This window comes from Salvelinus namaycush, chromosome 30 (assembly GCF_016432855.1).
Source record: "Salvelinus namaycush isolate Seneca chromosome 30, SaNama_1.0, whole genome shotgun sequence".
Lineage (NCBI taxonomy): Eukaryota > Metazoa > Chordata > Actinopteri > Salmoniformes > Salmonidae > Salvelinus > Salvelinus namaycush.
The window spans coordinates 13277541-13294538 of NC_052336.1; the positions used below are offsets into that span (position 1 = coordinate 13277541).

The window sequence follows — 16998 nt, forward strand, 5'->3', positions numbered from 1 at the left end:
AGATCATAATTGCATAATATGAGCAGAATTACTGTCTTAGTTCAATTAGCCACGAAATCCCGAGTTTGAAAGCAAAACAAATTCTGGAAGCTGTGCTGCGACATTTTACCTGCATTGTTCCCCACATGCACATATCTACATGACCAAAAGTATGTGGACACTCGTCAAACATCTCATTCCAAAATCATGGGCATTAATATGGAGTTCGTCCCGTCTTTGCTGCTGTAACAGCCACAAAACGTCTGGGAAGACTTTCCACTAGATGTTGGAACATTGCTGCGTGGACTTGCTTCCATTCAGCCACAAGAACATTAGTGAGGTCGGCCACTGATGTTGGGCAGTGTTCGATGGGGTTGAGATCAGGGGTCTGTGCAGGCCAGTCAAGTTCTTCCACACCGATCTCAACAAACCATTTCTGTATGACCTCGTTTGTGCACGGGGGCATTGTCATGCTGAAACAGGAAAGGGCCTTCCCCAAACGGTTGCCTCAAAGTTGGAAGCACAGAATTGTCTAGAATTTCATTGTATGCTGTCGCATTAAGATTTCCCTAAACTGGAACTAAGGGGCCTAGCCAGAACCATGAAAAACAGCCCCAGACCATTATTTATCCTCCACCAAACTTTACAGTTGGCACTATGCATTCGGGCAGGTGGCATTCTCCTGGCAACCCAGATTCGTCCGTCGGTCTGCCAGATTCATGATTGTGATTCATCACTTCAGTGATTCATCACTTCAGAAAACACGTTTTTACACTGCTCCAGAGTCCAATGGCGACGAGCTTTACACCACTCCAGCCGACGCTTGGTATTGCACATGGTGATCTTAGGCTTGGCTTGTATAACAATTATATTAACAGTGGTTAGGTAAGTGTCCAGTGTCCATGGAAACCGATTTCATGAAGCTCCCGACAAACAGTTCTTGTGCTGATGTTGCTTCCAGAGGCAGTGTTGTGTGTGTTGGTATTACTGCAGAGAGTGTCCAGTAGTGAGTGTTGGAACCGAGGACAGCACTCGGCGGTCCCGTTCTGTGAGTTTGTGTTGTCTACCACTTTGCGGCTGAGACGTTGTTGCTCCTAGATGTTTACATTTCACAATAAGATCACTTATAGTTGACCGGGGCAGCTCTAGCAGGTCAGAACTTTGACGAACTGACTTGTTGGAAAGGTGGCATCCTATGACGGTCTCATGTTGAAAGTCACTGAGCTCTTCAGTAAGGCCATTCTACTGCCAATGTTTGTCTATGGAGATTGCATGGCTGTGTGCTCGATTTTATACACCTGTCAGCAATGGGTGTGGCTGAAATAACCGAATCCACTAATTTGAAGGGATTCGGTTATTTATAAAATGTCCACATACTTTTGTATATATAGTGTATGTGACGTAGTATGCAATTTTCGGGGACCACTTTTGACTTGTGAGCGCAGCTTTTAGATCTACTGGCTAAAAAGTGTACACAAGTACAGGAGAACCTCTTTAATGTTGCATCATGGACCGAGAACTCAGTGTCAGGGAGTGCAGGCCGAGATTTAGCTAGAAACCCAATTTAAAACATGCATACCGGTCTGGAATAGTGTTCTTGTATACAGCTTTTTGATAAAATGTATACTTTTAAACTATTAAGCTTTTTGTCCTTCCCCCCACAAAATCATCCACTTTAATGGGATTTCTTCAACATTCTAAAGCTCTCATTGTTAAAAACGCCCAGACTTTTTTGCATCTTGATCTAATGTAAAATGATGGTGGCACCTAAACTCTCTCCCTTCAGCCTTCTCTAACCCATTCCTCGTCTTTCGTTTAATCTGCTCTCTTTCTCCCTCTCTGTCTCCCCTTCTTCCTTTGCAATCCTCTCCCCTGCTCCCTCCCTCCCGCTCTCTCTTGCTGGTGTTGTGGGCTGTTTTAATTTATTCCCTCCTCTCAGGAGAGACCAAAGAGTGCCTTGGAGCGTCTGTACTCTGGGGATGTGCTGCAGCAGCAGAGCAGGGGGAGGATGAGTGCTGAGGAGCAGCAGCAGAGCAGGGGGAGGATGAGTGCTGAGGAGCAGCTGCAGAGGCTGAAGAGGCACCAGAAAGCTCTGGTCCGCCAGCGCAAGAGGACCCTGAGTCAAGGAGAACGCCAGGCCTCCTCATCATCACAGCAACGCCCCCTTTCCGCAGACCTGGGCTCAGTACGTTAGAGCTACGCCTCACACGCCTAAAGCATGACCATTAGAGCTACAGCTACAATGCATGCAGAAGTAACAATGCATGCGACCACTAATACATTTCAGTTCGTAGGGTTTTCATAGTGCCGTTGATGTGAGTTTGAGTGTGCGAGTTGGCCTGAACTAGCTGGTGCAGCAGGTAAGCGGGTGTGTGAATTGACTGCTGTGATGAGGTGAGAGGTGAGAGATGCTGTGGTGTGACATGCAGGTGGAACTACTGGTGTTCTCACCTAGGAAGTGAAGGACTATGAATATGCAATAACAGAAAGGACAGAATAGGTGGGGCCCCTGATTTCAAATGTCCTTGACTCCATTGCAAAAAAATGATTGAAAGGATTGAGAGATATGCACATAATGTATTTTAGACTACAGTCTGTCTCTAATGAAGTAGACTCTGCTATGATACTGATCATGGTAATGATTAACCTCACTTCCTGAACTCTATTAAAGGCCCTGGGAGATATGGAAACGGCATTCTTATATGTCGGCCATCTTTAACTGTGTCAAAGTGCTTTTTATTGGTTAGCTTGTGAGAATCTTTATGTGAATTATTAGTACTAAACACTGATGCATTAATGCAGCTTCAGTAAATCAGCTTTGTGGGGGTTGATTGTAGTTGATTGATTGTGCTACACTGAATCATATCCCTACTGCTGCATTAACGACCCATAGCCATTACCTCTCTCCTCCCTACACCCACCCCTGGCTAAACAAGTGTTCTCTCAGCATTTCTCTAATGTTACCTCAATACTGGAGATACACACAGCAGCTAATAACTCTCTCCATCTCTCCCACCCTGACTAAACTGCAGTTTGACCTACTCTCAGGCTCCATGACAGTGTTTCAGTCTGTGTTCCTATCACTCCACTAGTGCAGGCCACTGCTAAGATACTAACCACATACCCTTCTTCCAGAACGGTCTGTCATTCTCTAACCAGGTCTCGTTGTGCTGCTCAGACAAAACATACATAATCCTGCAGATTAAAAAAACTAGACTTTTTACGTTATTTATTTTCACTGCCATTTTAAAGAGCTCTCTAATCATTACAAGTGTGGATATAGACTGTCGGATTAAACATTTTCTAATGATCATCTATTGACTCATCAACATATACATTTCATATTGCCTGGAGTTTGATACGATGCAACATCCGTCTAATACTGTGCTTTTTAGTCGTTTAGTCTTTGTATATGAGTAAAAGCTTCTAAGGAGTGACTTTAGCAATGTGAATGCAGTTCTGATTGTGGTGACTTGTAGATCTTACCACCACTTATCTCTCCTTGTTAACTGACTCTACATAGAGCAATGCCTAATGTAAAGTACATGTATCCGTGTGCCACTACCTTTATCCATTGTGCCAATCATTTACAGTCGTATCAGAACTCAAGTCAGCATATTATTTCTCTGTTTATCTGCAAATGGAGGATCATCTACTAAGCTCCCTCCCTCTTCTCCACATATTTAATGTAGAGGTTTGCAAATAAGAAATAAACACACATTTTCATAATAAATGCATGCTTGCCATGTGTTTTTTCTTCATTGCATGTCTATTAAATATGTATTTGTGGTATTTACTGCACTGGACATGTTTATTTTCGTCTAGTAAGCACAATGATGCCTGGGACCAATATGTACATGTAAATGAATGTAGCTAGATGGATCCCTCTCTTCTCATCTTCTCTCGAATCACTGACTGCACAAGTAGAGTGATGCATTCCGTGGTCTGAGAGCTTAGCACTCGTACTGCACCCCCATCAACAGTCCTGTACACGCTGGTGCTTTTGCCTGTGGAGAATAGTGTTGCATTTGTCATATTGTATGCCACTGTGTATGTATGTTTGAATGGAAAACACACAGAAATATCTTCTTCTTTTTTAAGGGAAAATGCACAATATACAGTATAGCTACAGAGAAGAACACATCAATGTCTGTAGAGAAGCAGCAGTATGGTTGTTTCGGTGTGTAACTGTTGTGTCTGTGAAGCCGCAGTATAGTTGTGTTGGTGTGTAACTGTTGTGTCTGTCAAGCAGCAGTATGGTTGTTTCGGTGTGTAACTGTTGTATCTGAAGCAGCAGTATGGTTGTGTTGGTGTGTAACTGTTGTGTCTGTGAAGCAGCAGTATGGTTGTTTCGGTGTGTAACTGTTGTCTGTGAAGCAGAAGTATGGTTGTTTCGGTGTGTAACTGTTGTCTGTGAAGCAGAAGTATGGTTGTGTTGGTGTGTAACTGTTGTGTCTGTGAAGCAGTAGTGTTAGTGTGTAACTGTCATGTCTGTTTACCCCTCCTCCTCCAGTGGAGGCGAGAGCAGGAGTTTGACCTGCAGTTGCTGGAGCGGGCGGTGCAAGGGGAGGAGGCGCGGGGCGTGGTCCAGGGCGAGGAGTGTCCAGCAGAGCACAGTGATAGACCTCGGTCCCAGTCAGACGAGTGGCTGACCCTCCGCTCTACAGCCACGTCCACACTTACCCAGGAGGCGGACCTAGAGACGCTGGACTATGACCTGGACCTCAGCCGAGAGGTACAGCCTGACCCTCACCACCTCCACCATCAAACCTCACCAAGTCAGAGCTGTTCACTTTAACATTTCATTAAGGACTTAGTACTTTCACCATGTTGTTTAAACAATTGACTAGACTTGTTTTCAGCTTCAATGGTTATATTCCCTAATCCCTACAATAATGGTACTAGAGTCAAATAGCTCTTAGTAGGAAACCTCTACTGTGTGTGTTTCTCTGTGTGTAGCTGGCCAAACCTCAGAAGGTGTTAATCCCCGAGCGCTACATAGACACAGAGCCTGAGGAACCTCTCAGCCCTCAGGAGGTGGAGGCTCGCCATCGCAACATGGAGCGCATCAAGAACATTCTGGCCAAGTCCAGGTATATTACAGCACCACCACTACTCACTGGGCCAATATGGAAGATCAGTTTGACAGGCCATTCAATTAATTGTGTAATGGTGTGTGGTGTGTGTGTGTGTGTGTGATTAGTGTTCAGATCCTGGCGGGGCCCTCTGTGGCGGTGGACAAGCCAGAGGTGCTGGGTCTGGACTCAGCCCTACTGAAGCAGGAGAGGATCATCACCATGTCTTACGCCCTGGCCTCAGAGGCCTCCCTCAAGAGCAAGCAGGTCGCAGGTAATACCAACACACACAACTGGACACACACAACTGGACACACTCTGCAGTAATACCAACACACACAACTGGACACACTCTGCAGTAATACCAACACACACAACTGGACACACTCTGCAGTAATACCAACACACACAACTGGACACACAACTGGACACACTCTGCAGTAATACCAACACACACAACTGGACACTCTCTGCAGTAATACCAACACACACAACTGGACACACTCTCTGCAGTAATACCAACACACACAACTGGACACACACAACTGGACACACTCTCTGCAGTAATACCAACACACACAACTGGACACACACAACTGGACACACTCTGCAGTAATACCAACACACACAACTGGACACACTCTCTGCAGTAATACCAACACACACAACTGGACACACTCTCTGCAGTAATACCAACACACACAACTGGACACACTCTCTGCAGTAATACCAACACACACAACTGGACACACTCTCTGCAGTAATACCAACACACACAACTGGACACACTCTCTGCAGTAATACCAACACACACAACTGGACACACTCTGCAGTAATACCAACACACACAACTGGACACACTCTCTGCAGTAATACCAACACACACAACTGGACACTCTCTGCAGTAATACCAACACACACAACTGGACACACTCTCTGCAGTAATACCAACACACACAACTGGACACACACAACTGGACACACTCTGCAGTAATACCAACACACACAACTGGACACTCTCTGCAGTAATACCAACACACACAACTGGACACACACTCTGCAGTAATACCAACACACACAACTGGACACACACAACTGGACACACTCTGCAGTAATACCAACACACACAACTGGACACACTCTGCAGTAATACCAACACACACAACTGGACACACTGCAGTAATACCAACACACACAACTGGACACACTCTCTGCAGTAATACCAACACACACAACTGGACACACTCTGCAGTAATACCAACACACACAACTGGACACACTCTGCAGTAATACCAACACACACAACTGGACACACACTCTGCAGTAATACCAACACACACAACTGGACACACACAACTGGACACACTCTGCAGTAATACCAACACACACAACTGGACACACTCTGCAGTAATACCAACACACACAACTGGACACACTCTCTGCAGTAATACCAACACACACAACTGGACACACTCTCTGCAGTAATACCAACACACACAACTGGACACACTCTCTGCAGTAATACCAACACACACAACTGGACACACTCTCTGCAGTAATACCAACACACACAACTGGACACACTGCAGTAATACCAACACACACAACTGGACAAACTCTGCAGTAATACCAACACACACAACTGGACACACTCTCTACAGTAATACCAACACACACAACTGGACACACTCTGCAGTAATACCAACACACACAACTGGACACACTCTGTAGTAATACCAACACACACAACTGGACACACTCTGCAGTAATACCAACACACACAACTGGACACACTCTGCAGTAATACCAACACACACAACTGGACACACTCTGCAGTAATACCAACACACACAACTGGACACACTCTCTGCAGTAATACCAACACACACAACTGGACACACTCTGCAGTAATACCAACACACACAACTGGACACACTCTGCAGTAATACCAACACACACAACTGGACACACTCTCTGCAGTAATACCAACACACACAACTGGACACACTCTCTGCAGTAATACCAACACACACAACTGGACACACACTCTGCAGTAATACCAACACACACAACTGGACACACTGCAGTAATACCAACACACACAACTGGACACACTCTCTGCAGTAATACCAACACACACAACTGGACACACTCTCTGCAGTAATACCAACACACACAACTGGACACACTCTCTGCAGTAATACCAACACACACAACTTGTCACACTGCAGTAATACCAACACACACAACTGGTCACACTGCAGTAATACCAACACACACAACTGGACACACACTCTCCAGTAATACCAACACACACAACTGGACACACACTCTATAGTAATACCAACACACACAACTGGTCACACTGCAGTAATACCAACACACACAACTGGACACACACTCTCCAGTAATACCAACACACACAACTGGACACACACTCTATAGTAATACCAACACACACAACTGGACACACACTCTGTAGTAATACCAACACACAGAACTGGACACACACTCTGTAGTAATACCAACACACACAACTGGACACACTGCAGTAATACCAACACACACAACTGGACACACACTCTGCAGTAATACCAACACACACAACTGGACACACTCTCTGTAGTAATACCAACACACACAACTGGACACACACTCTGTAGTAATACCAACACACACAACTGGACACACACTCTGTAGTAATACCAACACACACAACTGGACACACACTCTGTAGTAATACCAACACACACAACTGGACACACTGCAGTAATACCAACACACACAACTGGACACACTCTGCAGTAATACCAACACACACAACTGGACACACTCTCTGCAGTAATACCAACACACACAACTGGACACACTCTCTGCAGTAATACCAACACACACAACTGGACACACTCTCTGCAGTAATACCAACACACACAACTGGACACACTCTCTGCAGTAATACCAACACACACAACTGGACACACTCTCTGCAGTAATACCAACACACACAACTGGACACACTCTCTGCAGTAATACCAACACACACAACTGGACACACTCTCTGCAGTAATACCAACACACACAACTGGACACACACTCTGCAGTAATACCAACACACACAACTGGACACACTCTCTGCAGTAATACCAACACACACAACTGGTCACACTGCAGTAATACCAACACACACAACTGGACACACACAACTGGACACACACTCTGCAGTAATACCAACACACACAACTGGTCACACTGCAGTAATACCAACACACACAACTGGACACACACTCTACAGTAATACCAACACACACAACTGGAAACACTCTCTACAGTAATACCAACACACACAACTGGACACACTCTCTACAGTAATACCAACACACACAACTGGACACACTCTCTGCAGTAATACCAACACACACAACTGGACACACTCTCTGCAGTAATACCAACACACACAACTGGACACACTCTCTGCAGTAATACCAACACACACAACTGGACACACTGCAGTAATACCAACACACACAACTGGACACACTCTACAGTAATACCAACACACACAACTGGACACACTCTCTACAGTAATACCAACACACACAACTGGACAAACTCTCTGCAGTAATACCAACACACACAACTGGACACACTCTGCAGTAATACCAACACACACAACTGGACAACCTCTCTACAGTAATACCAACACACACAACTGGACAAACTCTGCAGTAATACCAACACACACAACTGGACAACCTCTCTACAGTAATACCAACACACACAACTGGACACACTCTGCAGTAATACCAACACACACAACTGGACAACCTCTCTACAGTAATACCAACACACACAACTGGACACACTCTCTGCAGTAATACCAACACACACAACTGGACACTCTCTGCAGTAATACCAACACACACAACTGGACACACTGCAGTAATACCAACACACACAACTGGACACACACTCTGCAGTAATACCAACACACACAACTGGACACACACTCTGCAGTAATACCAACACACACAACTGGACACACTCTCTGCAGTAATACCAACACACACAACTGGACACACTCTCTGCAGTAATACCAACACACACAACTGGACACACTCTCTGTAGTAATACCAACACACACAACTGGACACACTCTGCAGTAATACCAACACACACAACTGGACACACTCTAAGCAGTAATACCAACACACACAACTGGACACACTCTAAGCAGTAATACCAACACACACAACTGGACACACTCTAAGCAGTAATACCAACACACACAACTGGACACACACTCTGCAGTAATACCAACACACACAACTGGACACACACTCTGCAGTAATACCAACACACTCTGCAGTAATACCAACACACACAACTGGACACACACTCTGCAGTAATACCAACACACACAACTGGACACACTCTCTGCAGTAATACCAACACACACAACTGGACACACTCTCTGCAGTAATACCAACACACACAACTTGTCACACTGCAGTAATACCAACACACACAACTGGTCACACTGCAGTAATACCAACACACACAACTGGACACACACTCTGCAGTAATACCAACACACACAACTGGACACACACTCTGCAGTAATACCAACACACACAACTGGTCACACTGCAGTAATACCAACACACACAACTGGACACACACTCTCCAGTAATACCAACACACACAACTGGACACACACTCTATAGTAATACCAACACACACAACTGGACACACACTCTGTAGTAATACCAACACACAGAACTGGACACACACTCTGTAGTAATACCAACACACACAACTGGACACACTGCAGTAATACCAACACACACAACTGGACACACACTCTGCAGTGATACCAACACACACAACTGGACACACTCTCTGTAGTAATACCAACACACACAACTGGACACACACTCTGTAGTAATACCAACACACACAACTGGACACACACTCTGTAGTAATACCAACACACACAACTGGACACACACTCTGTAGTAATACCAACACACACAACTGGACACACTGCAGTAATACCAACACACACAACTGGACACACTCTGCAGTAATACCAACACACACAACTGGACACACTCTCTGCAGTAATACCAACACACACAACTGGACACACTCTCTGCAGTAATACCAACACACACAACTGGACACACTCTCTGCAGTAATACCAACACACACAACTGGACACACACTCTGCAGTAATACCAACACACACAACTGGACACACTCTCTGCAGTAATACCAACACACGCAACTGGACACACTCTCTGCAGTAATACCAACACACACAACTGGACACACTCTCTGCAGTAATACCAACACACACAACTGGACACACACTCTGCAGTAATACCAACACACACAACTGGACACACTCTCTGCAGTAATACCAACACACACAACTGGTCACACTGCAGTAATACCAACACACACAACTGGACACACACAACTGGACACACACTCTGCAGTAATACCAACACACACAACTGGACACACTCTCTGCAGTAATACCAACACACACAACTGGACACACACTCTGCAGTAATACCAACACACACAACTGGACACACTCTCTGCAGTAATACCAACACACACAACTGGACACACTCTCTGCAGTAATACCAACACACACAACTGGTCACACTGCAGTAATACCAACACACACAACTGGACACACACTCTACAGTAATACCAACACACACAACTGGAAACACTCTCTACAGTAATACCAACACACACAACTGGACACACTCTCTACAGTAATACCAACACACACAACTGGACACACTCTCTGCAGTAATACCAACACACACAACTGGACACACTCTCTGCAGTAATACCAACACACACAACTGGACACACTCTCTGCAGTAATACCAACACACACAACTGGACACACTGCAGTAATACCAACACACACAACTGGACACACTCTACAGTAATACCAACACACACAACTGGACACACTCTCTACAGTAATACCAACACACACAACTGGACAAACTCTCTGCAGTAATACCAACACACACAACTGGACACACTCTGCAGTAATACCAACACACACAACTGGACAACCTTTCTACAGTAATACCAACACACACAACTGGACAAACTCTCTGCAGTAATACCAACACACACAACTGGACACACTCTGCAGTAATACCAACACACACAACTGGACACACTCTGCAGTAATACCAACACACACAACTGGACACACTCTAAGCAGTAATACCAACACACACAACTGGACACACTCTAAGCAGTAATACCAACACACACAACTGGACACACTCTAAGCAGTAATACCAACACACACAACTGGTTACACACTCTGCAGTAATACCAACACACACAACTGGACACACACTCTGCAGTAATACCAACACACTCTGCAGTAATACCAACACACACAACTGGACACACACTCTGCAGTAATACCAACACACACAACTGGACACACTCTCTGCAGTAATACCAACACACACAACTGGACACACTCTCTGCAGTAATACCAACACACACAACTGGACACACACTCTGCAGTAATACCAACACACACAACTGGACACACTCTGCAGTAATACCAACACACACAACTGGACACACTCTCTGTAGTAATACCAACACACACAACTGGACACACACAACTGGACACACTCTCTGTAGTAATACCAACACACACAACTGGACACACACTCTGCAGTAATACCCACACACACAACTGGACACACACTCTGTAGTAATACCAACACACACAACTGGACACACACAACTGGACACACTCTCTACAGTAATACCAACACACACAACTGGACACACTGCAGTAATACCAACACACACAACTGGACACACTCTGCAGTAATACCAACACACACAACTGGACACTCTCTGCAGTAATACCAACACACACAACTGGACACACTCTGCAGTAATACCAACACACACAACTGGACACACACTCTGCAGTAATACCAACACACACAACTGGACACACACTCTGCAGTAATACTAACACACACAACTGGACACACTCTGCAGTAATACCAACACACACAACTGGACACACTCTGCAGTAATACCAACACACACAACTGGACACACTCTGCAGTAATACCAACACACACAACTGGACACACACTCTGCAGTAATACCAACACACACAACTGGACACACTCTCTACAGTAATACCAACACACACAACTGGACACACTCTTTGCAGTAATACCAACACACACAACTGGACACACTCTGCAGTAATACCAACACACACAACTGGACACACTCTGTAGTAATACCAACACACACAACTGGACACACTCTCTGTAGTAATACCAACACACACAACTGGACACACACTCTGCAGTAATACCAACACACACAACTGGACACACACTCTGCAGTAATACCAACACACACAACTGGACACACACTGCAGTAATACCAACACACACAACTGGACACACTCTCTGCAGTAATACCAACACACACAACTGGACACACTCTCTGCAGTAATACCAACACACACAACTGGACACACTCTCTGCAGTAATACCAACACACACAACTGGACACACTCTCTGCAGTAATACCAACACACACAACTGGACACACACTCTGCAGTAATACCAACACACACAACTGGACACACTCTCTGCAGTAATACCAACACACACAACTGGTCACACTGCAGTAATACCAACACACACAACTGGACACACACTCTACAGTAATACCAACACACACAACTGGAAACACTCTCTACAGTAATACCAACACACACAACTGGACACACTCTCTACAGTAATACCAACACACACAACTGGACACACTCTCTGCAGTAATACCAACACACACAACTGGACACACTCTCTGCAGTAATACCAACACACACAACTGGACACACTCTCTGCAGTAATACCAACACACACAACTGGACACACTGCAGTAATACCAACACACACAACTGGACACACTCTACAGTAATACCAACACACACAACTGGACACACTCTCTACAGTAATACCAACACACACAACTGGACAAACTCTCTGCAGTAATACCAACACACACAACTGGACAAACTCTGCAGTAATACCAACACACACAACTGGACAACCTCTCTACAGTAATACCAACACACACAACTGGACACACACTCTGCAGTAATACCAACACACACAACTGGACACACACTCTGCAGTAATACCAACACACACAACTGGACACACTCTCTGTAGTAATACCAACACACACAACTGTACACACTCTCTGTAGTAATACCAACACACACAACTGGACACACTCTCTGTAGTAATACCAACACACACAACTGGACACACTCTGCAGTAATACCAACACACACAACTGGACACACTCTAAGCAGTAATACCAACACACACAACTGGACACACTCTAAGCAGTAATACCAACACACACAACTGGACACACTCTAAGCAGTAATACCAACACACACAACTGGACACACACTGCAGTAATACCAACACACACAACTGGACACACACTCTGCAGTAATACCAACACACTCTGCAGTAATACCAACACACACAACTGGACACACACTCTGCAGTAATACCAACACACACAACTGGACACACTCTCTGCAGTAATACCAACACACACAACTGGACACACTCTCTGCAGTAATACCAACACACACAACTGGTCACACTGCAGTAATACCAACACACACAACTGCAGTAATACCAACACACACTGCCTGCAGTAATACCAACACACACAACTGGACACACACTCTGCAGTAATACCAACACACACAACTGGACACACACTCTGCAGTAATACCAACACACACAACTGGACACACACTGCAGTAATACCAACACACACAACTGGACACACACTCTGCAGTAATACCAACACACACAACTGGACACACACTCTGTAGTAATACCAACACACACAACTGGACACACTCTCTGTAGTAATACCAACACACACAACTGGACACACACTCTGTAGTAATACCAACACACACAACTGGACACACTCTGCAGTAATACCAACACACACAACTGGACACACACTCTGCAGTAATACCAACACACACAACTGGACACACACTCTGTAGTAATACCAACACACACAACTGGACACACACTCTGTAGTAATACCAACACACACAACTGGACACACTGCAGTAATACCAACACACACAACTGGACACACTCTGCAGTAATACCAACACACACAACTGGACACACTCTCTGCAGTAATACCAACACACACAACTGGACACACTCTCTGCAGTAATACCAACACACACAACTGGACACACTCTCTGCAGTAATACCAACACACACAACTGGACACACACTCTGCAGTAATACCAACACACACAACTGGACACACTCTCTGCAGTAATACCAACACACGCAACTGGACACACTCTCTGCAGTAATACCAACACACACAACTGGACACACTCTCTGCAGTAATACCAACACACACAACTGGACACACACTCTGCAGTAATACCAACACACACAACTGGACACACTCTCTGCAGTAATACCAACACACACAACTGGTCACACTGCAGTAATACCAACACACACAACTGGACACACACAACTGGACACACACTCTGCAGTAATACCAACACACACAACTGGACACACTCTCTGCAGTAATACCAACACACACAACTGGACACACACTCTGCAGTAATACCAACACACACAACTGGACACACTCTCTGCAGTAATACCAACACACACAACTGGACACACTCTCTGCAGTAATACCAACACACACAACTTGTCACACTGCAGTAATACCAACACACACAACTGGACACACACTCTACAGTAATACCAACACACACAACTGGAAACACTCTCTACAGTAATACCAACACACACAACTGGACACACTCTCTACAGTAATACCAACACACACAACTGGACACACTCTCTGCAGTAATACCAACACACACAACTGGACACACTCTCTGCAGTAATACCAACACACACAACTGGACACACTCTCTGCAGTAATACCAACACACACAACTGGACACACTGCAGTAATACCAACACACACAACTGGACACACTCTACAGTAATACCAACACACACAACTGGACACACTCTCTGCAGTAATACCAACACACACAACTGGACACACTCTCTGCAGTAATACCAACACACACAACTGGACACACTCTGCAGTAATACCAACACACACAACTGGACAACCTTTCTACAGTAATACCAACACACACAACTGGACAAACTCTCTGCAGTAATACCAACACACACAACTGGACACACTCTGCAGTAATACCAACACACACAACTGGACACACTCTGCAGTAATACCAACACACACAACTGGACACACTCTAAGCAGTAATACCAACACACACAACTGGACACACTCTAAGCAGTAATACCAACACACACAACTGGACACACTCTAAGCAATAATACCAACACACACAACTGGTTACACACTCTGCAGTAATACCAACACACACAACTGGACACACACTCTGCAGTAATACCCACACACTCTGCAGTAATACCAACACACACAACTGGACACACACTCTGCAGTAATACCAACACACACAACTGGACACACTCTCTGCAGTAATACCAACACACACAACTGGACACACTCTCTGCAGTAATACCAACACACACAACTGGACACACACTCTGCAGTAATACCAACACACACAACTGGACACACTCTGCAGTAATACCAACACACACAACTTGGACACACTCTCTGTAGTAATACCAACACACACAACTGGACACACACAACTGGACACACTCTCTGTAGTAATACCAACACACACAACTGGACACACACTCTGCAGTAATACCCACACACACAACTGGACACACACTCTGTAGTAATACCAACACACACAACTGGACACACACAACTGGACACACTCTCTACAGTAATACCAACACACACAACTGGACACACTGCAGTAATACCAACACACACAACTGGACACACTCTGCAGTAATACCAACACACACAACTGGACACTCTCTGCAGTAATACCAACACACACAACTGGACACACTCTGCAGTAATACCAACACACACAACTGGACACACACTCTGCAGTAATACCAACACACACAACTGGACACACACTCTGCAGTAATACTAACACACACAACTGGACACACTCTGCAGTAATACCAACACACACAACTGGACACACTCTGCAGTAATACCAACACACACAACTGGACACACTCTGCAGTAATACCAACACACACAACTGGACACACACTCTGCAGTAATACCAACACACACAACTGGACACACTCTCTACAGTAATACCAACACACACAACTGGACACACTCTTGCAGTAATACCAACACACACAACTGGACACACTCTGCAGTAATACCAACACACACAACTGGACACACTCTGTAGTAATACCAACACACACAACTGGACACACTCTCTGTAGTAATACCCAACACACACAACTGGACACACTCTGCAGTAATACCACACACACAACTGGACACACACTCTGCAGTAATACCACACACACAACTGGACACACTCTCTACAGTAATACCAACACACACAACTGGCACACTCTTTGCAGTAATACCAACACACACAACTGGACACACTCTGCAGTAATACCAACACACACAACTGGACACACTCTGTAGTAATACCAACACACACAACTGGACACACTCTCTGTAGTAATACCAACACACACAACTGGACACACACTCTGCAGTAATACCAACACACCAACTGACACACACTCTGCAGTAATACCAACACACACAACTGGACACACACTGCAGTAATACCAACACACACAACTGGACAACTCTCTGCAGTAATACCAACACACACAACTGG

The 16998-nt window shown here is 45.1% G+C and overlaps 1 protein-coding gene across 1 annotated transcript in view; it reads left to right on the forward strand.

The window, feature by feature from the left end:
* LOC120024807 (pleckstrin homology domain-containing family A member 7-like) overlaps window positions 1–16998 on the forward strand; it is a 125747-nt gene that overhangs the window by 65429 nt on the left and 43320 nt on the right. Inside the window, exons 21-24 of the mRNA XM_038969135.1 lie at window positions 1919–2164; window positions 4493–4714; window positions 4939–5072; window positions 5183–5328. Coding sequence (XP_038825063.1) covers window positions 1919–2164; window positions 4493–4714; window positions 4939–5072; window positions 5183–5328 — 748 coding nt within the window. The remainder of the gene's footprint in view (window positions 1–1918; window positions 2165–4492; window positions 4715–4938; window positions 5073–5182; window positions 5329–16998) is intronic.